The 22,758-nt window shown below is 50.9% G+C and overlaps 1 protein-coding gene across 5 annotated transcripts; it reads right to left on the bottom strand.

The window, feature by feature from the left end:
* Positions 1-658: 658 nt before the first annotated feature.
* SEMA4A (semaphorin 4A) lies at positions 659-20,837 on the bottom strand. Of its 5 annotated transcripts, none has more exons than XM_027095416.1 (15): positions 20,708-20,837; positions 18,387-18,557; positions 16,052-16,212; positions 14,182-14,244; positions 13,823-13,921; positions 13,486-13,591; positions 12,559-12,675; positions 12,056-12,180; positions 11,722-11,894; positions 10,529-10,679; positions 4,995-5,175; positions 3,000-3,118; positions 2,733-2,890; positions 2,367-2,467; positions 659-1,974 (listed from the first exon to the last, which is right to left on the bottom strand). In XM_027095416.1, exons 2-15 carry the CDS (start codon positions 18,526-18,528, stop codon positions 1,382-1,384), a joined length of 2,289 nt encoding a protein of 762 aa, XP_026951217.1. In that variant the 5' UTR covers positions 18,529-18,557; positions 20,708-20,837; the 3' UTR covers positions 659-1,381. The 5 variants fall into 5 exon arrangements, with proteins under 5 accessions (XP_026951217.1, XP_026951221.1, XP_026951218.1 ...); XM_027095420.1 differs by having other exon boundaries at positions 20,470-20,828; XM_027095417.1 differs by lacking the exon at positions 20,708-20,837 and adding an exon at positions 19,348-19,898.
* Positions 20,838-22,758: the final 1,921 nt, after the last annotated feature.

Raw genomic sequence — 22,758 nt, 5'->3', positions numbered from 1 at the left:
TTTTCTTTTTCGGTACAGAGAGCACACTTGTGGGTGGAAGAAGGGAGGTTAATGATGAGGGAGTAATAAAGTGGGGAGGGCGATGCAGGGGGTCTTGGCACAGCGGAAGGGGCAAATGCACTTGTTAGCCTTCGTTGGAGGAGGGACATGTGCCTTCGTGACAGGAGGGAGAGGGGGAAGGTGATAAGGGGGCGTGGACAGAGTGTTTGTCAGATATTGGGAAGGATGTGGCCAGGATGGGGGTGACTGCACAGTCTTGCTATAAATTCAATCCACCAAGAGTTGAAACCAACAGCTTGCAGTGGGAAAGGGGGGCTGAGGAGGAGTCAAGAGAAGTGTGGGACAGCTGGGGACAGCAACTGTGGGACTGCAGCACGGAGTCCGTGATGGATGAGGTGCTGCCTGGCCGGCAGACACACAGACGTGTGTTGGCCCCAAAGGCAGAGTTGCAGGCACTCTCTAGCAGTGCCTGGAGTGGAAGAAAGGGCTGTGGGGCTGGCTGGGGGCTGGGAAGCAGCTGGCAGGGCAAAAAAGGTCGTTTGGAGCTGGAGAGAACAATCACCCTACAAACCTACTAATGTCCTCGGACTGCTTGCTCCCCTTACCTCCCGCGGTCCTCGGCTGGAGCGCTCTGCTCCGACAAAAACAGCACCAGTCATAAGCTTTGTCTTTTTAATAAAAAATAAACTGTCTGTGACAAGTCGTTTTCGAATCCCAAAACAAAGGAGAGGGGAAAGGAAAGGGGTCCAGGGGTCAGACAGGGAAAAGGAGTGAACAAGGCTCAGATTACCCCTGTGCTCTAGCCAGGCCAGAAGGGGTTAAATCTGCCCCAACTGAAGCAAGACGGAAGGAGGTGAGACTTCAGGAAAGGCCTCCCTGTTTGAGTTGATAAGGGGAGCAGGAAGGGAGCAGCTCCCTGCAGAGTCCTGGAGAGCCTTGGGAGAGGGGAGTGTTGGTGTCCAAGGTGACAGCTGCTTTTAGAGTGGAGTCTCCAGGTGTGGTGTGCCATCTTACAGTTGCTTAGGTGTTTGGTGTTTTAGGGTCTCCTGTAGCAGTATGTTTCTGGAAAATCCCGGAATGGCCAGAACTGAAGGATCCTCTCTAGGTCCTCCTATCATAGCCTCGGTCCAGGTCTGGGGCAGCCCCCATTAGAGAGGCCACGTGCTTGGCAGAAGGGAGTCCCATAGGGGAGTCAGACCGCTATGCCCAGCCACACTGAGTGCTATCGGTGGCACAGAATGGCAGAGAAGGTCCTCTTGTGGGAGGAAGGTGGTCTTTTGTGCTACTCCCACCCTAGTCAGGGCTGCACTGCTCCCGGTACCCCCAGCCAGCACGGCCAGGCGCCCTGCCCTACCCGACAGCTCCAGCTTGTACCCAGAGTTTAAGCCACCTCAGTGCCCTGGAGGTTGCTGTCAGCGTCCACATCACTGGCAGAGGTCCTGAATTCCTTGGGGGATTGGAGGCACTGCTCCCTGCTCAATGGGGCCTTCTCCCCAAGGGGCAGGGTCCCACAGCCTTGGACCTTGCCCCGGGCTCGGAGTGCCCCCAAAGGGGAGGCGAGGAGGAGGATGAGGGCTCCTGAAAGCACTAAGGCAAGGAGTACAGTGACGGTGAGGAAGTGGGGCCAGTAGGACCGCGGGGCAGCCAGGGCAGCCCCACCACCGACTGTGGTCAGCGAGGCCTCCATGCGTTCCCGGGGAATGCCCGCCAGTTCAGGATCCAGGGCCAGGGGTTGGTCCTGACTGTCCACCCAGTAGGAGACCACAGGGTATGAGAAGTCATTCTCAGTGGCCCAGCACTGATAGAGACCCCCCACCCCATCTCGCAGTAGCAGCAAGAGGGAGCCATGGTAGACTGTGGAAGAGATGTCCGGGATCGCTGCTGTGCCGTGACTCCAGTGGTAAGAGGCCAGAGCTGAGAGGTGGGGGCAGGGGAGCTCCAGGATAGAGTTGGGGACAGCCAGGACTTCTTTAACTGTAGGTAAGGGAAAGGGGCCAAAGGTTAAGGAGAGAGCAGGCAGGAGGGAGTCTCTACTCGACATGTGGGCCCCAACTCCCACCTCCAACTTCTATTTCAACTCCTAAACTCAACTCTGACCCCTTTCCTATCTCCAGTCTGGGCCCCATACTAACCTCCCCAGTCCATCTGACTGCAACTCTGACACCAGAAGCAACTTCGACCCCAACCCTGAATCCCAGCTTAGAATTCCTATCCCTCCTCCCTACAGCCTACATCCCAATCCATTCCAACTCTGGGTATTCAGGTCTCAAGCCAGGCAGGTGCTGGGGGAGAAACTGAGGCAGAAATGCCCATCCCCTCCCAGAAGTCCTCCCGAGCCTTTGTGCCTCCCCTGGTCCCACACTCACTGATTTGGGGGCGGCTCCGAGGCCTTCCGCTCCTGCCCATGGGGCCATTGGCACATGCCCACTCTGGGTTCCCACGCTCCATGTCCTGCTTCCAGGACTTCCTGAGAAGGCAGGGAAAGCAAAAATTATCCCTTGAAACAGCCAAGAGTGGGAGGAGGAGGGAGCAAGAGAGCGAAGTGCAGGGGGGAAGAAGGTGGGTCTGGGAAACTAGGTAGAACAGAGAGGAGGGGAAGAGAAGCCCAGAGTGGACTGCCTGATGCAACTCCATCCCTGAAGGAGCCCCCCACAGGCCGGGGGAATCTTGCAGGGAATGTGTTAGTAGCACCTGGAAAGAGGAAGACCATAAGCTGGGTAACTGGCACTCACGGGATGGGGGTGGGCAGGAGGCCGCAGATTTGGGACTCTGGGTCCCAAGCACAGTGAGGGTCCCGGGCAAGGACACAGTCCACACAGCTGTCGTAGACACTACAGTTGGCTCGGGGAACCCTCCAGATGCCTCCTGAGAAGCCTGCAAACACTGCGCCCTGGAAGAAAGATGGAGAGTGTCAGGGTGTCCTCGCCACACCTAGGAAGAACCCAGCACCCAAGGTCTGCCCCACTAGAAGGCCATCTGAGGGTCAGGCCCCTTCCCACCTGGGTGGGGGCCAGCTGCAGGTTGCGAACAGGCTCAGGGTCAGGGAACAGCTGGATCTCCTCCACCAGATAAGCGTTGTTGTCCCCACTCACCACAGCCTTGTGGAGGGACCCTGTGCCTGTGAAGAGACAGAGAGAGCTGAAATTGTCTGACCCCATCTACACACCCCTCTCGTGCTCCCTCTCTGACTCCAGATGGCTTCCCCAGCTGTCAGAAAGTTCCTTCTGAAGTGTGCACTGGACACAGATCTGTCAGACCGTTTCCCTCTATGCCACGGAGATGAGCTTGCTTGTAAATGGCTGGAAATCCCTTGCCTCTCGGCCCTTCCTTTGCAACTGCCTGATAAAACTCCATGCCTGGAGGAACCCAACCGTCCCCTTTCTCCATGGACGTGGGGAAATGGACTGCTGAGCACTTCTGTAGAAAATCACATCACCAGCCTCCCTCACCGCCATCAAGTGTCTCTACTCAAAGGCACTTCAGTGAGTTCTACCCTGAACACCCTTTTAAAAATTACTACTACCCCAACTGGCATTCCTGACCACACACTGCTCCATTTATTTTCTAATCTCATAATGTACCCAGTAATTGACTCTTCAGTATGTTTATTGTCTGTCCCCACGCACTCCAAAAAGGAGCTAGATTTTTGTCTGTTTTGTTCTCTATTGTATACCCAATATAGGCACAGCTGATGTCCTAAAAGAATGAATGAACCTGATGGGTTTCTTCCACTAAAGCTCAAGGTCATCCACCTCAGCCAGGCCCTCAATATAATATATGCTTGGCAATCTTCCCCATCTCCCCCGCAGACTGTCTCTCCTTTTTTCTCTCTCTCTTTTTTTTAAATAAATTTATTTATTTTTGGCTGCGTTGGGTCTTCATTGCTGCGCGCAGGCTTTCTCTAGTTGCAGCGAGCAGGGGCTACTCTTCATTGTGGTGTGCGGGCTTCTCATTGTGGTGGCTTCTCTTGTTGCAGAGCGCGGGCTCTAGGAGCACGGGCTCAGTAGTTGTGGCTCACAGGCTCTAGAGTGCAAGCTCAGTAGCTGTGGTGCACGGGCTTAGGTGCTCCGTGGCACGTGGGATCTTCCCGGACCAGGGATCGAACCCGTGTCCCCTGCATTGGCAGGCGGATTGTTAACCACTGTGCCACTAGTGAAGTCACTCTCCTTCTTTCTACGATGAATATTTGAATCTTTTCCTCTCTCCTCAAACCTCCCACCTTTTCTACCCCTCAATCTCCCCCCACCCCGCCCCTCCCTCATGACCCTGTGTCCTCCTACTTCGTAGAAAACACAAAAGCCTTCACAAAAGAGCTCCCTCTATGTCTTGCCCATTTCCCCCACAAGTCTATACATTCCCCCTTCCTGTTTTATCCCCCCTTCTACTCCTTCACTCCCATCCCAGCAGAGTCTGTACCTCCCCTACTCACGACCAGTCCCTCCCCCTGGTTCTAGAACCAGGCTTCCTGCTGCCTCTGCAACTTAACCTGCCATTTAGCCCCTCACCTGCCCATCTCTTCGCCATCTCCCTCTCTACCGGATCCTGACGATCTTTCCCATCTTTAAAAAGATTGCTGGCTGGATCCCACGCCCTCCTCCAGTTACCTCCCCTTCCCCTCTTCCCCTTCACAGCCAAGCTTCCTGAAGCATGATCTGTGATCTCTACTCTCGCTGTTTCCAGCTCCCCCTCTATCCTCCCTCACTCTTCACCTCTCTAGCATGTCTTCCCCATAAGATAAACAGTTCTTGCTAAGGCCACCAAAGCCCTCCACGTTTCTCTCCCCCACCAGACTGAAAGCTCAGAGAAGGTAGGGACAGGACTGTTTTGTTCTCCCACTGTATTTTCAGAGCCTAGCAGGGTGCCAGGCACAAAGTAGGTGCTCAGAAAACATTTGTTGAATGAATGCCTGAGTCAATGAACTCAAAGGTTTCCCTCCTCAGCCCGAGTTGCAGTCCCTGCTCTGGTCCCCTGAGGGCCTTCAGCCCTTTACTCACTGGTGCCCAGGTACATGACCAGATGGCTATTCCCATCGATGCCCTGGGCTGTCTCCACTGCAAGCCGTGTGTACTCCACACCAGACTTCACCAGCAGGGGTGTCCCCACCACCGGCTCATCCATCAGGAAATGGTCCTTCATGAAGGTCAAGGCTTTATCAGAGGAGGGGCCCTCCAAGCACTGAAGGGGAAGGAGGCAGATCAGGTCAGCTTTCTTCTTCCTTCAACTCACCCATTGCCTCTTCCCTCCCTCCCTCCCCCCTTGGCTAATATCCTTTGCCTCCTTTCCTCTTGGCAGTCCTCATTTCAGGATGGGGATTAAAGCTGGACTCGGGAACTGCCTGGCTTTGAATTCCAGCCTCTGAACTGAGTGTGTCTGAGGTTTCTTAACAGTGTAATGGGCCTATTACCAATACATCACAGGCTTGCTGTGAGGATGCAATGCACCAACACATGAAAAGTAATTAGAACAGTGGTTGGCATAAAGTAAGTATTTCATAAACATTAGCTGTCATTATTTTCCTCCATCATCACCTTCACCAAGGATGCCTGGCCACCAGCAGGAAGTAGAGTGAGGGTCCCTTGCAGACAAGGACCACCTTGAACTCATGTCTGTTAAGTCCAGGCTTAACACGGGACCTGGCACACAGTTGGTGCCCAATAAATGTTCGCTGAGTCAGTAATTGAATGAATGATGTCACAGAAAGGGGTGGTGAACAGGGAGTGTTTCTCATCATGGTGTGGCATGAATTTGATGCGTGACTCTGGGAGAATCCCTTCTCCATTCTGGGCCTTCTTTTTCTTACTCATAAAATGAGGGGGTTGGACCAGCTGTTCTCGAAAGGCCCTGCCAACACCAGCATACTGTGGCTTTGGGACACCTGTGTCCTGATCTTTGGTCACGATTCTTGTCCTCCGTTTCCAAGAGCACTGTCTTAACACCAGCCCCAGCTCTGTCACCTACAAGATATGTCCTCAGACAAGTTACCCCACCTCTATGAGTTGCAACTTCCTCATCTGTAAAGTGATGTAATAACATTTGTATTTCATTTTGATGCCAGAATGAGCATAGGCACTTACTCTCACTTCCTCCGAAAGGGATTTTTTTTTTTTTAAAGACACAAACCTACAGGGATGGGGAGAACAGGAGAGGAGGCAAAGGCAGCCACATTTTGGAAGTTGGAAAGCAAATGAACAAATAGGAAAAGATTTAGCAGGATAAAAGAATCTTCTTAAGCCAGCCCAGGGATAACCCCAAACTATCTGATTTATAAGGCAGAATTCCTGAAATTCATGGATTAGTGGCCCCAGTCACCTCTGGAAATGGGGCAAAGGAGGGGCTGAATAAAGAAGATTATTTGAAAGTCTCTTTAAGAAGTAGGCAGATTTCCTCCCAGCTCCATGCCACTGAGTGACTGACCCTTCCATACCCTAGCCCCAAACTGGAGGTTTATTCTCTGGAGAGGGTAAGACAGAGGGACTCTGAATGGAGTACAGCAGAGATGGGTGACACCCCCATGAAAGCAGGGGATTAAATCCAAGTAGACACAGTACCTGCTGAGACTCTTCCCCCACACCCAGCCCTCTTTCCCCATGGCTCCCAGACACCAGGAGCCAGACCATTTCCCTCCAGGCAGAAGACTGGAAGAATCTACTCCAGGAAAACTGACTAGAGGTCCAAGAGGAAAGACTTAAAGATATTGACATTGAAGGTCCCCAACAAAGCAGTCCAGCCAGACCATCCTCAGTGGAGCTATCACGGAGCTCAAGTTGCCAAGTCATGCCCAGGGTGCAGAGTTTCCAAACAGCTTCATGGTCCCCTCCCTCTTAAATATGAGTAGATAGCCAAGGATTACCAGATATGTGAGTGAAACCATGAACATGAAAGAGATCAAAACAAGGAAATGGAAAAAATGAACAAACAAAAACCTAAGAAGAAACAGAAATGGTTCAGAGAAAAGAAAACCAGAGCAAAATATCATTACTATCTTAAGAGAGAGAAGTATGAAGATAGTATACCCATGAAACAAGAACATAATGCTACAAAAGAGGAGTTGTTATTTCAAAGAGTGTGGCCAGAGGTTACATACTTCCTGAAAGAAGACCACACTACCACTATGAGGTAGTTTTGTTCCCGAAAATCAAACTTTAATCTGATTACATCTCTAGATCCAAACACCAACCAATTTACAGAAAATACTTAAACTCCATCACAAGATGCAAAATCAAGATCCAGACTGTTATTTGTTATGTAGAAAATTCTACATAACAAATAAATTGCAAGAGAAAAAAAGAAGTTGGAAAGGGAACATACAGACTAAAAGAGACTGAAAAGAACAACCAATCCAAATTTACAGTTCTTATTTGGATTTTGATTCCAATAAAGAAACCATAGTTTTTAAAAACCCTTATGATATCTGTGAGACTATTAGAAATTTGAACACTAAATGCATATTAGATTAAGGAACTATTATTAATATTTTGGTGTGATAATGGTACTACGGCTATGTTGTTGTTGTTTTCAAAGCCCTTATCCTTTGAAGATACATACTAAAATATTTATGGATGAGGTAATGGGATGAATGGTAGCCCCCCAAAAGCCATGTCCATCTAAAACCTGTGAGTGTGACTTTATTTGCAGAAAGGGTCTTTGTATACATAATTAAAAATCTCAAGATGACTCATTCTGGGGACTTTCCTAGTGGTCCAGTGGTAAAGAATCCGCCTTCTAATGCAAGGGACGTGGCTTTGATCCCTGGTCAGGGAACTAGGTTCCCACATGCCGCGGGGCAGCTAAGCCCACGTGCCACAACTACAGAGCCCACACACCCTGGGGCCTGTGCACTACAACTAGAGAAGAGAAAACCCGCATGCCACAACTAGAGAGAAGCCCTTGCAACGCGATGAAAGATCCTGCATGCAGCAACTAAGACCCAACGCAGCCAAATAAATAAATAAAATATTTTTTTAAAAAAGATGACTCATTCTGGATTACAATGGGCTCTAAATCCAATGACAAGTGTCTGTATAAGAGAAGTGGAGAGATAAGGCATACAGAGATAAGGCAAAGTGATGACAGAGGCAGAGATTGGAGTGATGTGCCTACAAGCCAAGGAACACCAAAGGTTTCCAGCAGCCAATCAGAGCTCAGAGCGAGGCATAGAATAGATTCTCCCTCAGAGCCTCCAGAAGGAACCAACCCTGACGACACTTTGATTTCAAACACCTGGCCTTCAGAACTGTGAAAGAATAAACTTCTGTTGTTTCACACCACCATGTTTGTGGTAATTTGTTATGGCAGCCATAGGAAACTAATACAGATGAAATGATACAATGACCAGAATTTGCTTCAAAATAATAAGAGGAGAAGTGGGTGGGGTATAGATGAAACAGTTTGATTGGCTATGAGTTGAAGCTGGCTGATGGGTGTACGGAGGTCCATTACACTATTCTGTTCACTTTTTATATATTTAAAATTCTCTATAATGGAACATGTTTATAAAAGACATATTCAAAGCTCAAAAAATCTAGTAAATTAAATATCTGATAGCAGAAATTAAAAATCTGATAGAAGGACCAGAAGATAAAATTGAGATACTCTCTCAGACAGTAGAACAAAACCAAAGACATGGAAAAAATCTTTTAAAGGATTTTAAAAGGTAGAGGACTAGTCCAGGAGGTCCAGAAAGAAGTGAAAAAACGTTCTGACATTAGAATGTCAGCTCCATGAGGAAAGAGACTTTTGTCTATTTTGTTCACTGCTATATCCCCAGTGCCTAGAACAGTGCCAGGTGGCCTCAAAAAATATTTGTTGAATGAAAAGGGAACAGGAGGAAATAGTTCAAGAAAACTTCTTAGAACTGAAGGAACTAAAATTCCAGGCTTAAGGGGCAAATTGAATGTCCAGACAATGAATAAACAGATATCATCAAGGCACAATCATGAAATTTCAAAACAACCAGCGACACAAAAAAGGTACTACAAGATTCTAGTGAGAAAAAGAAAAACAGGTGACATTCAAAGAGTTGGGGATCAGAATAGCTTTAGACTTCTCAACAGCAGCATTGGAAGCTAGAAGATAATAGAAGAAGCCTTCAAAGTTTGGAAGGAAAATCATTTCTAGTCTCGAATTAGATACACCTAGGCAAACTATCAAACGTGAATGTAGAATAAAGACATATTCAGACATTCAAGGTCTCAAAAAATTTACCTGTCATGTATCCCTTTCCGGGAATCTCCACTAAAATGAGATAGTGAAAAAAAAGAAAAGAGAGGAAGTTGTGGGATGCAAGAAACACCAGATTGTCACAAGGAAGAGGCAAAGGGAATGCCCAGAATGATGAGGAAGGGAGATTCCAGGATGGCAGCTGTGTCCCGGATGTAGTTAAGATGTAGATGTAGTACAGACTACAGCAGATAGGAAGGATCTCCAGGAAGATGAAACTCTTAGAATACATAATGGATCTTTTTTTTTTTTTTTTTTTGGATCTGTTTTTAAAAGAGATTCAGATAACTGAGGAATAGTTTGGGGTTGAATTAAAGATAAGAGCTTAGAAAACAAAGCAAAAAAAAAATAATAATAATCAAGATAATTACTAACCCCAGGGAAAAATTTTAAATTATATAAAAAGGAAAAATAATCATGTCTTACTACCTGGCTCAGTTGTGAATAATGAATCATAATACAAATATTGATTTAACCAAAATTACTATAAAACAATGTTGGGAGATGATGGGTGGGTGTAGTGGTGTGTTGATAAGGCAGCTCTGGGGAACGACGAGTGGGGGGACCTCTGATTTGAAGTGTTTGCTGATTTCCATGATGTATTATTCCCCCCATGGCTGATTTCAAGCTATCAATGTATTGTCACTGAACTCGGATTTGTAAAGAGATGCACAAAGGCTTCTTGCTAGTTGCTGCAAGCCAGTTCTAGCACATCGCTGAGTGCGGGTGGGGGACATGGTTAAATCCTCACCATCCAGAATGGGAATTCAATAGACACTGCCTGACACTGAAACATCAAAAAGAAGCAAGAAAAGTATTTCCAGATTTAGAGATAAATATCAAAAGAATCAGCTAAAAGAGTTGAAGGTGGTTGTCTCTAGAGAGGAAAAAGTGCTGAGGATAGGAAACAGGGCTGTTTTTTGTAACTAACCATGTAAATCTATGTGATTGTTTAAATGCTGTACATATACACTCTGATCAAAAAACAAAAGTTAAATAAGAAATGCAGGTGAAGATGCCCAAGACAGTCCTTGGCACAGCCCGTGCTCCCTTGTTTCCTTAGTGATACACCCAGGTATTTGGGGTGCACTCAGCTGGGGTGAAGAGGTGCTGCTCTGTGTTTAGGATGGGGTTGGACACATGTGGAATGTGGGCAGCCAGAATGGGTGACTATCTGAGCAGACAGGACCTGGGGGTGCGGGGAACACTAGCATTTATTGGGCATTTATTATGCCGTGATAGGTACTTTGACATGCATATTATGTATCTGGGGAGGCAGGGTTTGCTCAGTGGGATGGGTAGTACTCACGCTGCCTGGCCGAGGACTGATATCAGAGAACCCGTAAGTAGTCCAACGTGAAGTCTCTTTGTTCAATTCCTTATACTTCCCCTCAAAGACATGCTTGATGTCCTTGAGTGAGAAAGCACAGACAGCAGAGCTCCTGGTCCCACCAACCTGCCTGGAGAAAGCCAGAGAGGACATTGTCTGTAACCTCCTCTGCTATACCAGGAAGCTCCCCTTCCAACCCTGGCCCACCTTGGTGAGAAACCCCAGAAGGGCAGGAGGATGAAGGGCTGGGTCAGCCCCCAGCTGTGGTGATAAGGGCTAGGAGAGCCCCAGACTCTAGCCCATCTTAGGATCTGAGGTGTGATTATCTTTAATGGGAATTAAATGGGGCTCATGCCCTGGGGTGTCTCCTGCCTGGCCTGCCCAGACTGGGCCCCTATGGGAGGAGCAGTATAACCAGCTGCCCAACAGGCTCCAGATGAAGTGTTCCTCCTTGGGGATCCCATGTATTCCTGGTCCTCAGATAACCAACCAGAGCCTAACTACAACTGTTTTTATTCCTTCAGCCTTGGTCTGTGGAGACAAAAGGTCTCTCCTGTTCTCTTTAACCTGTGACATACACCATATTCTCAGTTCTGGATGCCATAGATACCAGACCCTGCTTACAACAGATATCTTTGATACCTGACATATAGTCAGCAGATCCCAGACCACAGCAAGTAAGTTAAACTTTCTCAGCCTCCAAGCAATGACTGTATTTTTATCTTATGTCGCTGGTGGTGTTTCACTCTTTGCTCTGACCATTAGGAAGCTCAGAGCTAAATTTGTGCCGACATCCCAGGACTGCACATTTGTAAAGCACATGTGTAATGTGCTGACTGGATCCCTGGGTTCTCTTATTCTCCTTTTATTTCCATTTCCTCATGGATTTTATTTTATTTTAATGTTTGCCTTTTGTAAGCTGCCTCCTATCCTTTTTGGAACCAGGCAGGATATAAACTAATAAGAACCTTTCTGAGCTTTATTTTTCCCATCTACATTAAGGGCATGAGTCAAATTCCTGGGAGATGGTGACGATCAAATGCCTTCGTATGTGAAGTGTGGAGTATGTGCTCGACTCACATCGGTTCCTACCCTCCCTGGCGGGCCAGGGCAACAAGGGTGCTGACCCGTAATCCCGCTTCCAGCCGCCACGTTCCCGCCTGGCTGCTCACCACTGAGAGGTGAAGACAGCGTAGACATAGGGATCGGTGGAGGAATTGTCTGCCAGCAGGACAGCGTGACGGATGATGTTGAAGGGCAGCTGCCCCGGCTGGGCGCAGAGTAGCTGGGCCTTCAAGAAGGTGGTCCACTTCTTCTGCAGCAGCTTTTCGCCGCCCACGTCGTTCTAGGGGCACCAGAGGAGTCAGGGGACGACCCCTGCCCCACGTGACCTCACCCTCTTCCCCGCCCCTCACTCCCATTGGTCACTACGTGCTCAGCCCCGCCTCTGCCATCTCCCCATTGGCTTCTCCACAGCCAGCCCCGCCTCCCGCCCAGGTTGCAGACCTTGCAGACTCTGGCCACCCGGGATGTGTGGAGCTTCTCGAAGAACTCAAACTCGCTGGCTGTCTCCTCGAAGAAGAAGTAGACAACGTGGGTCGAAGGGATGGCTGCCACGAAGGAGGCGTCCGCTGCAGGGGCGGGGCAAATGGGCTAAGAGATGGAGCACCTGGATGCCCTTGCTTCCCCTTTGTGAAAACTCTTGGCTCTGGAGGACAGGAGACATGACCTCTCGGGTCCCACAGCTGGTCGAGACGTAGCCATGGGTGGGGGGTGGGGGCGGGGAGCGACTGGTACTTCTTTAATTATTTATGTAAGATGAAAGTTTCAAGAGGACGGGAGTTTTGTCTTCTTCCCTGCAGTACCGCCAATGCCTAACAGTACTGCCTTGCACACTGTTATACCTCAACAAACGAGAGTTGAGTGAATTAACAGCAGTTCACAGTGCCAGGTCTCCGGGACTTGGGGAAGGGGGCCAAACCTGTGCTGGGTGGGGCTCAGGTCCTTACGTTGCAGCCAGCGGAGGAAATTGTCCGTCTTGAGGACAGGCTGGGATCCCAGTGTGCGCATCAGGATGGGCTCACTGCCCAGGAAGTTGTTCATGGTGCCGGAATAGAGCATCCCATCTAGTGTGGGGAGACCTCATCAGTTGGAGGGTGCCCCTGCCCTCCTCAGACCTGTCAGCATTCACATCAGTCTCTGGCCTCCTTCATGTGTTCTACACCTTCCTATGGAATCCCAAAGCCCAGCTCACAGCCCCACACTGAGCACCATTCTTAGGTCCTTCTGCCCACAGGGAATGGCCAACCTTATGGCCTTCAGTGTTTTGGCACTTTTCCCTGGCTCCTCCCTCCCATGCCCAGCTAAACCACTTGCCAGTTAGAATCACTCATTGTTGCCCGAAGACGGCTTCGTTTTGTTTCCGTACCTTAAGTCCTACCCTTTTCTTCATGGAACACCTTCCCTGCCCATCTACCTATCTTTCAAGGTCCCACTCAGTCAAAGTCCACCGCCTTCAGGAAGCCAGGGTGGGAAGTCTGTAATGGTTTGTGTCTGGGAGGGCACAGCACCATGATTTCTTCTTTGTAATCCCTACAGTTCCTAGCACAATGCCTGGCACACCAGAGGGGGCATTCATACAGAGCATACTTGTTGAACAAATGACTGAATCTCAGACCTCTTCCCTGCCTGCGACCCTTCCTGGACCCTCCCACCTCTGTGCCTCTCTCCATATCCATTTCGCTCCACCTCCTTTGTGGCAGTTTCAGCAGGAGCTGATGTTTGGGGTACCTGATTCTCCCTCTGATTTTGTGTTCTGAGGCTCCTGGCTTCTCCTCCCTCTGTCCCCTGCTTTTCAGGAAATTGTCAGATTCCATATGTCACAGAGTGACCAGGGAAAGCAGTTGCTGGGATGGACCAGGGAACCTCATACTCACCTGCCAGGACAGCCGTGTGCTTATGGGCGGGGTCGAAGGGGCTTTGGCCTTTCCCCTCTACAACCTTGTCCTCCGAGATGGGCAACAGGTTGGAATCTTGGAGTTCCTAGAGAGGGGGAGTGGCTGGGGGGCCAGAACGCCAGAGTCTCATGTCTGGGAAAGGAGGGGCGTGAGGGAGGGAGGGGAGGGGATGTAGAGGAAAATTGGTGTGGGGCCAGGAAGCTCACAAGGGTCCTGCGTCTGGAAAACCAGAGTTTTCCAGAGCTGCAGAGGATGAGCTGGGAGTAGACGTGAGGAGGGATGCTTGGGGCCTGAGAGCTGGTGCCAGATAACTCACAATGAAGGTACAAGCAGGGCTGAAGGCGAAGGTGCCACAGGCGTAGAGATGGGTGGCATTGAAGGAGACCAGGACACGAATAAAGTTGAAACACTGTGTCTGGGGGAGATAGAGAATTCAGGCCTCCAGGGCACTTGCCCCAAACTCCTGGGCCCCCAGAGGCTGCTCCTTCACTCTCTAGCAGGGAGAAGGGCTGGGCAATGCTGAGGCAGTCCCCATCTGTCTTTATAGAACATGATGCAGGCAATTATCATGCAAACAAGCATCCTCTGCTGCCTGCCCAACCTGAGATCATCCAGTGATGGTCTAGGGACACCAGGGTTCTCTACCAGAGCCCCAGTATCTCCACCTCTACTTACCTCATTGCTCTTCTTCTTAAAGGCACATTCACTCTTTTTTCGGTCACTGGCTGGCCAGGGTATCTGAAGTGGGGCATTGGGAAAGAGGAGATAAAGGGAATGAGGTCTTCAGCTCTAGCTCTGACCTACCATCCCCCCCTTGGCTCTGATGTGAAATCAACAACAGGCATAGTGGTTAGTTACACGCTAGTGGGCTATAATAACCTCACTTTCTGACCCTGGCTATTACTCTGATGATACTGTTATTCATTAGGACACAGCTCCATGGTAGAGCATGGCCTATGGAATCAGACCTGAGTCTGAATCTAGACTCAGCCACTTACTGGTTGAGTGATCTTGGTCAACTGCACAGGCTTCTGGAGGGCACAACTACGTAGCATATGTAAAGCGCCTAATGCCATGCATGGTATAAAAGCAAAGGTTGGCAAAAAAAACCACCACATTTCCTGAGGAAATTGTTAAAAATGTCAGTTCCTCACACCTCAGAGAATCTGTATTTTTAAAAAATTATATTTATTTATTATTTTTGGCTGTGTTGGGTCTTCGTTGCTGCATGCGGGCTTTTTCTAGTTGTGGTGAGTGGGGGCTACTCTTCCTTGCGGTGCACAGGCTTCTCATTGCGGTGGCTTCTCTCGTTGCGGAGCACGGGCTCTAGGCGCACGGGCTTCAGTAGTTGTGGCTCGCAGGCTCTAGACCGCAGGCTCAGTAGTTGTGGCGCACAGGCTTAGTTGCTCCGCGGCATGTGGGATCTTCCCGGACCAGGGCTCAAACCCGTGTCTCCTGCATTGGCAGGCAGATTCTTAACCACTGTGCCACAAGGGAAGCCCAGAATCTGTATTTGTTTTGTTTTGTTTTGTTTTTGTTTTTGGTGGTACGCGGGCCTCTCTCAGTTGTGGCCTCTCCCGTTGCAGAGCACAGGCTCCGGACGCGCAAGCTCAGCGGCCATGGCTCATGGGCCTAGCCGCTCCGCGGCATGTGGGATCTTCCCGGACCTGGGCATGAACCTGTGTCCCCTGCATCGGCAGGTGGACCCTCAACCACTGCGCCACCAGGGAAGCCCAAGGATCTGTATTTTTAATTGGCATCCCATATGTGCAGGTGGCCCACAGACCACACATTGAGAAAAACAAACTGTGGAGATGCTCAGTAATTGCTAGCTCCCTCCCTCCCTTTTATCCTTCCCTCTCCCTTTCTCCCTCACGTTGTTCCCATGAGTAGGGTGGCTGTAATTTAACACAGAAGCTTCAGTGATTTCTACCGGTGGGTGGATATCATATTATTGATACAGTTTGAGTCAATGTTTCTCTCATATGTCAATGATTTCCATATCAGCCATTTTAGTAATTAATAGTATTCAACCAGTATTCATGGTACCAATGAATAGTGAGGCCACTATAGTGTTTCTTGTCTGTTATACCAATCATATATATATGTTTAGACGAAGAATTGCTGATTGTTGGGGACTTTCCTGGTGGTCCAGTGGTTAAGAATCCGCCTTCCAATGCAGGGACTCAGGTTCAATCCCTGGTCAGGGAACTAAGATCCCACATGCCGCAGGGCAACTAAGCCTGCACACCACAACTACTAAGCACGCGAGCCACAACCAGAGAGCCTGCGTGCTGCAACTACAGAGCCCACGCGCTCTGGAGCCCGCGGGCCACAACTAGAGAGAAGCCCGCACGCTGTAACAAAGACCCAATGCAGCCAAAGAATAAAATAAATAAATATTAACAAAAAAAAGAATTGCTGATTGTTGCTGATTATAGGTAACAGCAAATCGGGTGGTTATTCATGCGTAAGCAGCCCAAGCGCAGGGCAGCTGTCGGTCCCCTCCTCACTCCCAGCCCACGCCCTTCCCCTGGCCTCTCACCATGTTCTTCAGCCTTGGTACCCCTGGATCCTGGATATTCAAAGCCAGAATGGCCTCTCGAGCCCCCACATAGAGAGTGTCTCCATCACCACTCAGGAGCAGAGCGTCAAAATCCTGGAGGCCCTTCTGGTGGAAGAAGCTAAGAGCTCTGCGTCCATCCCCTGTTGAGAGGTGGGGAGAAGGAGACAGTGATGAGAAGTCAGTGGTCAGGGCTTCCCTGGTGGCGCAGTGGTTGAGAATCTGCCTGCCAATGCAGGGGACACGGGTTTGAGCCCTGGTCTGGGAAGATCCCACATGCCACGGAGCAACTAGGCCCGTGAGCCACAACTACTGAGCCTGCGCATCTGGAGCCTGTGCTCCACAACAAGAGAGGCCGCGATAGTGAGAGGCCCACGCACCGCGATGAAGAGTGGCCCCCGCTTGCCGCAACTAGAGAAAGCCCTCGCACAGAGACGAAGACCCAACACAGCCAAAAAATTAATTAATTAATTAATTTTAAAAAAATGTTTAGGGCTTCTCTGGTGATGCAGTGGTTGAGAGTCCGCCTGCCGATGCAGGGGACACGGGTTCATGCCCTGGTCCGGGAAGATCCCACATGCCGCGGAGCGGCTGGGCCCGTGAGCCATGGCCGCTGAGCCTGCGCATCCGGAGCATGTGCTCCGCAACAGGAGAGGCCACAACAGTGAGAGGCCTGCGTACCGCAAAAAAAAAAAAGAAAAAAAAAAAGTTAAAAAAAAATAAGTCAGTGGGCAAGCAGCTGATTTCTGAAATAAAATCAGGGGAAGAAAAGGGCTGGCAGAGTGTGTTCCCCAGACCTTGGCAACTGGACCCACTCTTCATCAGCAGCTCCCCGCTTCGTCCCACCCTGCTGGCAGCCATAGGAGCTTTGTGTGTTGAGCTCATAGTAGAGAGGAAAGGCAGCCAGAGACAGGGTAATGACAGACTGGAGCTGGGGGAGGGTGGCCCGTACCCAAGAGACAGACAAAGGGACAGGAAATAAAGTGAGGCACAGTGGATGCTCTTCCAGGCCTGGGGGCTGCGGTGGGGGAGGACACGTTGGTCCTCACCCGTGGGGAGAGCAGAAGGCAGAGAGACGACAGGAAGGTGTTGGCGGCCACAGACAGGAAAGCTAGATGTAGATAAGACTATGTGTCAAAGTAGCTGTGGGTTGTAGGGGACCCACTCACCAGCCCCACTTTCCTCCCCGCCTCTATTGCAGGAAATTTCCACCACAAGAATCACTGCCATAGGCTGAACAGAAAGGAAATGTTTTTCTCCAAAGTTTCCTGCAAGCGCCTAGATGTCACCTGGGCATGGGATTCCAGCTGGCTGTGGGAAGTTCCCTGAGGTCTCCCCATCACCGTGGTGTGGCAGAGGTGGGGCGTGTGTGCCTGGTCCCCTGGCGTATCAGCAAGCGGGGAGGAGCTTCTGAAATCCTCTCTCATGAGCACATTTGTACTTTTGCATTAGTTAGAGGACTGACTAGCTAACTGTTACCTTCGGAGGCTCAGAGACTGTTAGGACCAACCAAGAGGAGGAGCTGGGGAAACGTGTGGCAAGGTGCTGGAGAGGCAGGCCTCCCCAGAACTGTATACACCCCTCTGTTACTGAACTGACTGCCCCAAAGTGTGGTTGTCGGTTCATCTGCCTCCCCCTTGGGACCATCAGCACTTTGAGGGCAGGGGCTGAGCCCTGTTTATGTTGTAATCCCAGCGCCCAACACAGAGGTCCCTCCATCAACGGGCAACATGCATTTCCTTTACCGCGTTGCCCCAGAAAGACGCTAAAGACACAGCTGTGCCCAGGAGTCTGCCCCTACAACTCCTCCAGAGCCCGTGTTCCTTCCTGAATCTTTTCCCTGGAGGTGCAAGACCAGCAGTCACCACAGCCTCAGTAAGAAACCAGCCAAGCTGTGCCTAAAGGGTCCCAGGGTCCGTATCCCAGTCAGGCCACACTGAGTTCTTGTATTCTTGGTGTCCACAGTACTGGGCCTGACGTGGTCCAGCATCATCTGTGCAGTTGTGTGTCCTGGTGTGTCCTGGGTCACCAGGCCCACAGATGCTCTTCTGGCAGGGGCCTTGGCTTTGGGGCACTTGAGGGCATGAAAGCAGTTACGGGTTTGAGGTGACCAGTTCGATACCAGTGACATTTAAGGAGGGAAAGAAAAGTCGCCAACTCTGGAGAACAAGAAGGCACAACGCCCCTGGCCCCCTGGCCCCCCGGTCCCCTCACTTCCCTTTCCTCAGTCTCTGCCCCAGGTGAGTTTCATCATTCACTTCTGTCTCAGTCAGCCCGGTGTTGCCATCCCCACACTTCCTGATCATCAGACACTTACCTGCGTAGTATTGGACCCTGGGTGTGGGCCCCTGCCCGTCACCCCGTGCAGTCGTCGGTGGTGGCAGGAGCAGCAGAAGCAGCTGGAACAGGAAAAGGCCCAGGAGGCTCCAGGAGTCCAGGCCCAGGGCTGGAAGGGCCATGCTCAGCCAGAGGCTGTCACCAGACGGCTCTGGGGAAACAGGCACCCGCCACTCTCTGGGTGAGCAGTCGTTACCACATCCTCCCTGGGAACCAATCAGATAGCCCCAGGCAGCAGAAGTGTGTATTGTGGGGGGGGATGCTAGAGAGACGGGCCAGTTTCCTCTCCAGAGTGCCCTTAGAGAGTCTCACTTCCATCATCCCACAGGCCTTATCCCGCCTCACTCTCCCCTCTGGGTAGGAGGCCAGCTGTTCCCCATCCCGCCCTTCTGATCTCTTTGCACCAATAACGCCACTTTGCCTTTTCTCACCTTACTCTCAGGGAAGTCTTTCTTGCTGTTTCCTCTTTGCCTTCCCTCCTCCTATAGCCCAGAGCCCAAACCAATGCCTGGTCCTGGGCAGGGAACTTTCTGGGGAGCAGATTCCTGCACTCACAGTATAGATTCTTCAGACGTGACTCTCCTGGCACTTTCAGATCTGTTGATACCCAGGGCCTCGTACACAGCCCTACCCTCTGATGACCCAAACAAGCAGACCAGGTCTGAATCAGCCTGTTCTGATCTCTCCCCAACTGGGCTTAGGTCGCTGACTCTCAGGCCTACAAGCCTCTTCTTGCAGGGAGGAGATGGGAGTCCAGCCTGGAGGGCTGGCTACCAGCATCGTGCGGAAAGTGGCCTCGGGCAGGGACTGGCTGGCTGTCTCCCAGCCTCTGCAGCTGCCCCCTCTCTCCCTGGTCCTTGTGCTGCTGCTGTCTATCTCCCTGGGCCTCTGCATAATCCTCCCCTGGGACTGCCAACCCCCAGCCACCCATCTCATCTCACCCTTGAGCCAGACACAGTGCAGAACCTAGATGTCCAGACTCTTGGGCGTGGGTGCCATCCAAGAGAAGAAAGAAGGGGGGTTCCCAGGCCCCAGAGGCAGGGGACGGGAGGCTCAGCCTGGCTGGGCCAGGCGTGTGGTGCTCCAGGTACCCATAGCGGCAAAGCCAGCACTGGGAGCTCTGGGCAAGGGAAACCAGAATTTCCACCTCGAGTTGTGACAGATCCCTGGCTTGGGCGGAAGTTGGTGGATTGGGAGGGGACTAAAAGGAGGCACACCTCTGTCTTTCACCTCATCTATCCAGAAAGTTTAAACGGCCAGAAAGTTTCTGGGTCATTTCAGCCATTCCCCTGTCCCTCTATCTCATCACATCCAGTCTAACCAGACTAGCAGTGGTTTCTCCTCTTGCTCAAGACTTCCCAGCTAGGAGACATGACACAGTCTTTCATATTCCTCTTTCCACTTACCCACAAGGTGCGGTCTCTCTACTCTTACCTACTGGGAAGTCCCTGCAGTGATCTAAACTTTCAAACCTCCCACTTCCAACTGGGCCATAGTCTTTAAAAAATAAAACAATTGCAAACAACAGGGACCTACTGTATAGCATAGGGAACTATACTCATTATCTTGTAATAACCTATAATGGAAAAGAATCTGAAAAAGAATATATATATGTACAACTATCACTTTGCTGTACACTTGAAACTAATACAACACTGTAAATGAACTATACTTCAATTTTTTAAAATGGCTTTAAAAAATCTAATAAATAAATAAAACCATTGCATTAAGCTCTTATCCATGGCTTTGCTGTGGAAATTCCTTCTGTAGTCTTATCTCCAACACTCTCATGGCAGCATCAGGCCAGCGGGAAACCCAGAAAATTTCCCATCTGAGCTTGAACATACTTCTGGGGCACCCGAACGCCTGATGATGGCTGCTCACCCCCTCCCTGAAGGCTCCAGGGGGAACCTCATAATCCAGGGTTAATGAGGCATCTAGCACCAAGGGCTTCACGACCTATAAAGTGGGTAGTTTCCTGCCCACTCCGCCTGAGCCCCGCTGACTGCTGGTTAAAGAGCACAGACACCCCAGGGCTAATCCGACTCCGATAAATAACCCACCTCCTCCTTAAATGCACATTCCTCATGGTCAGGAAGTCCTTCCTGTAGGGTAACTTCCGTCCCTCTTGCCACAGCAAAGCCTACAGGGTGATGGGACAGCCTAGGCTCCTCCTTAGAAGAATTCCTTATCAGTCTGCTCAGCCTTCTTTCCTTTCCCTCTGCTCCCATTTTCCCTCCATTTCCCTGAGGGCTGGCCTCAGCCCAACCCCTCCTGACAACTGTTTCTATCAAGACTTACCTAAGACTTCCCCAGACTCTCATGGAGTCTTGTTGCCAGATCCTTGGGAGAAGCCATGGTCTAAGCCACCCAGAGAACATTTTGTAGACTCTCAGAATCAAGGGAAACTCCCACCCAGACCCCACCTCAGAGCCTAACCTGCTCTGGGACCTCTCTGCTTGAACAGATCGTCTTTTCTGGGTCTCTGGGAGGAGCTCTGATAGGGTGGGTGGGGCTTGGGGAAGGAGGTTCCAGCCCCACCCTCCCAGTCCTTGCCCTATTCCCACCTCTCTGGAAGTGTTAGATTCAATGCCCTGAGCCGAGTTCCTCCTTCTCCAGAGACCCAGGAATTCTCCTTCTGGCAACAAGTCTCCCTTTCGCCAGCCTCTCCAGTGAATATGAAGTCTGCATTATCAGGCTTTGGTCTACCCAACAATTTTAGCTAGGTACCACCATAATCCCATTTTAAAGATGACAGAAAGTGAGGCAAAGGAGGTTACACAGCCAGAAGCCAAGTTAAACTCATATCTGCCTCATACCAGAGTGACTCCCTTAGCTACACTGTCTCTCAGGAGTCCTACTCCTGCCCTAGTCGGGGAAACTCAGCTCTGAGCCACTTGCATGGAGAAGGCAAGTGTGTAGGGTGGGGGGTGGCAAGTTCTAGCTCCTATGGGCTAAGAAACAGTGCCTCTAGGGTGATTCCTGACTCAAGAGGAAACAGAAACCTCTCTGAAGAAAGGCCATCAGGTACAGGTCCCACCCCCTGTCTCCACAAGGGCTTTCTGGTCTAGCTCCCTGGAGGAGCCTGGTGGGGAGGAAGGGCACCCTGCCGCTACCACTGCTTGTCTTGCACCAGAGCCTCAGGAGTCAGATCCCAAGTTACACTGCCATCTCCCTTGCTGCAGCCTGCAGAGCCCACAGCCAGGGCTGGCTTCCTGGGCATGTGACCTGCGCAGTCACACAGGTCCCCACGCTCGGTCTAATGCCCAGCTGCTGCCGTCTTGAAAGTCTTGATCTTGTTCCAGGAGCTCCACACTTTCATTTCGCACTGGGCCCTGCAAATGATGTAGCAGGTCCTGCCCAAAATATCAAGAATGCTCAGAGCTGACAGGGTCCCACCCCCTCACTGTACAAACCAGGAAACCAAGGCCAGGGAGGCGAAGTGTCCTGGCTGAGGTTGGAGTCAGGCAGCAGTTCAGGTGGGGTGGTGGTAGGAAGGGGTCAGAAGTTCAAGGACCAGGCTGTAGGGGCCGTGCCATTTCATAGCTCCACTGTGGGAGCTTCCCAACTCCTTTCTCTCCCAGCCCTGGGGCCCAGCCTGGGGACCCCCATGACAACAATGCTGAGTTCAACCCTGACCCCCCCAGTGGGGACTCCTCCCCCACGGCCCCTAGACCACATCAAATAGTAGCCCCTTTCTGGCCAGCTTTCAGCCCAGGATAGAGATGTAGATGTGGGGATGGAGGTGGGAAGGGAGATGGGGATGTCACTCCCACACTTACCCCATGCTCACCCCAGGGACTCCGTCTCTTCTGCACCCTGAGCGAGCATGGATACCTCACTGAGGGAGGGGCTCCTGAAGCCAGGAGAGAAGCCACTCCTGGCTTTGCCAATGACCCAGCTGGTCCAGTTTCCCCCCCCCCCACCTCTCCCTTCTGGCTTCAGGGACAGCCCCAGAAGGGCACAGTCCTAGGGAACATCAGCTTCCTGGCTCTCCTTCTTAGCCCCACCTGCCCTGCCCTTCGTTACCCTCTTGTTACAATCACAAGCAAGTCAAATCAACTTATAATTATTAAGTGCCTACTGTGTCTAAGGCACTAGCGATATCGTCAAACCTCTACTCCCCCAGCATCCCCCCCACCTCTTCCCATCCCCAGTCTCCCAGCCTTCTTGCCGCCCACCCAGCCCAGTCCCCCCTAACCCCTTACCCAGTGCCTGCTAGGTTTCCTCCTTCCGTCTGACTAGTGCTGGAAGACTGAGCTGAGTCCTGAACACAATGGCCCGACCCCCTCTCTCTGTCCCCTCCTCAGGGCAGAGCGAGCGCCAGACAATGGCCCGCCCCCTCCTTTCTG

Source organism: Aethalodelphis obliquidens, unplaced genomic scaffold, assembly GCF_003676395.1.
Source record: "Aethalodelphis obliquidens isolate GAN/ISIS:26980383/991018 unplaced genomic scaffold, ASM367639v1 scaffold90, whole genome shotgun sequence".
NCBI lineage: Eukaryota > Metazoa > Chordata > Mammalia > Artiodactyla > Delphinidae > Aethalodelphis > Aethalodelphis obliquidens.
The sequence above is the reverse complement of the archived record's forward strand: the minus strand, read 5'-3'. Positions and strand labels throughout refer to the sequence as shown.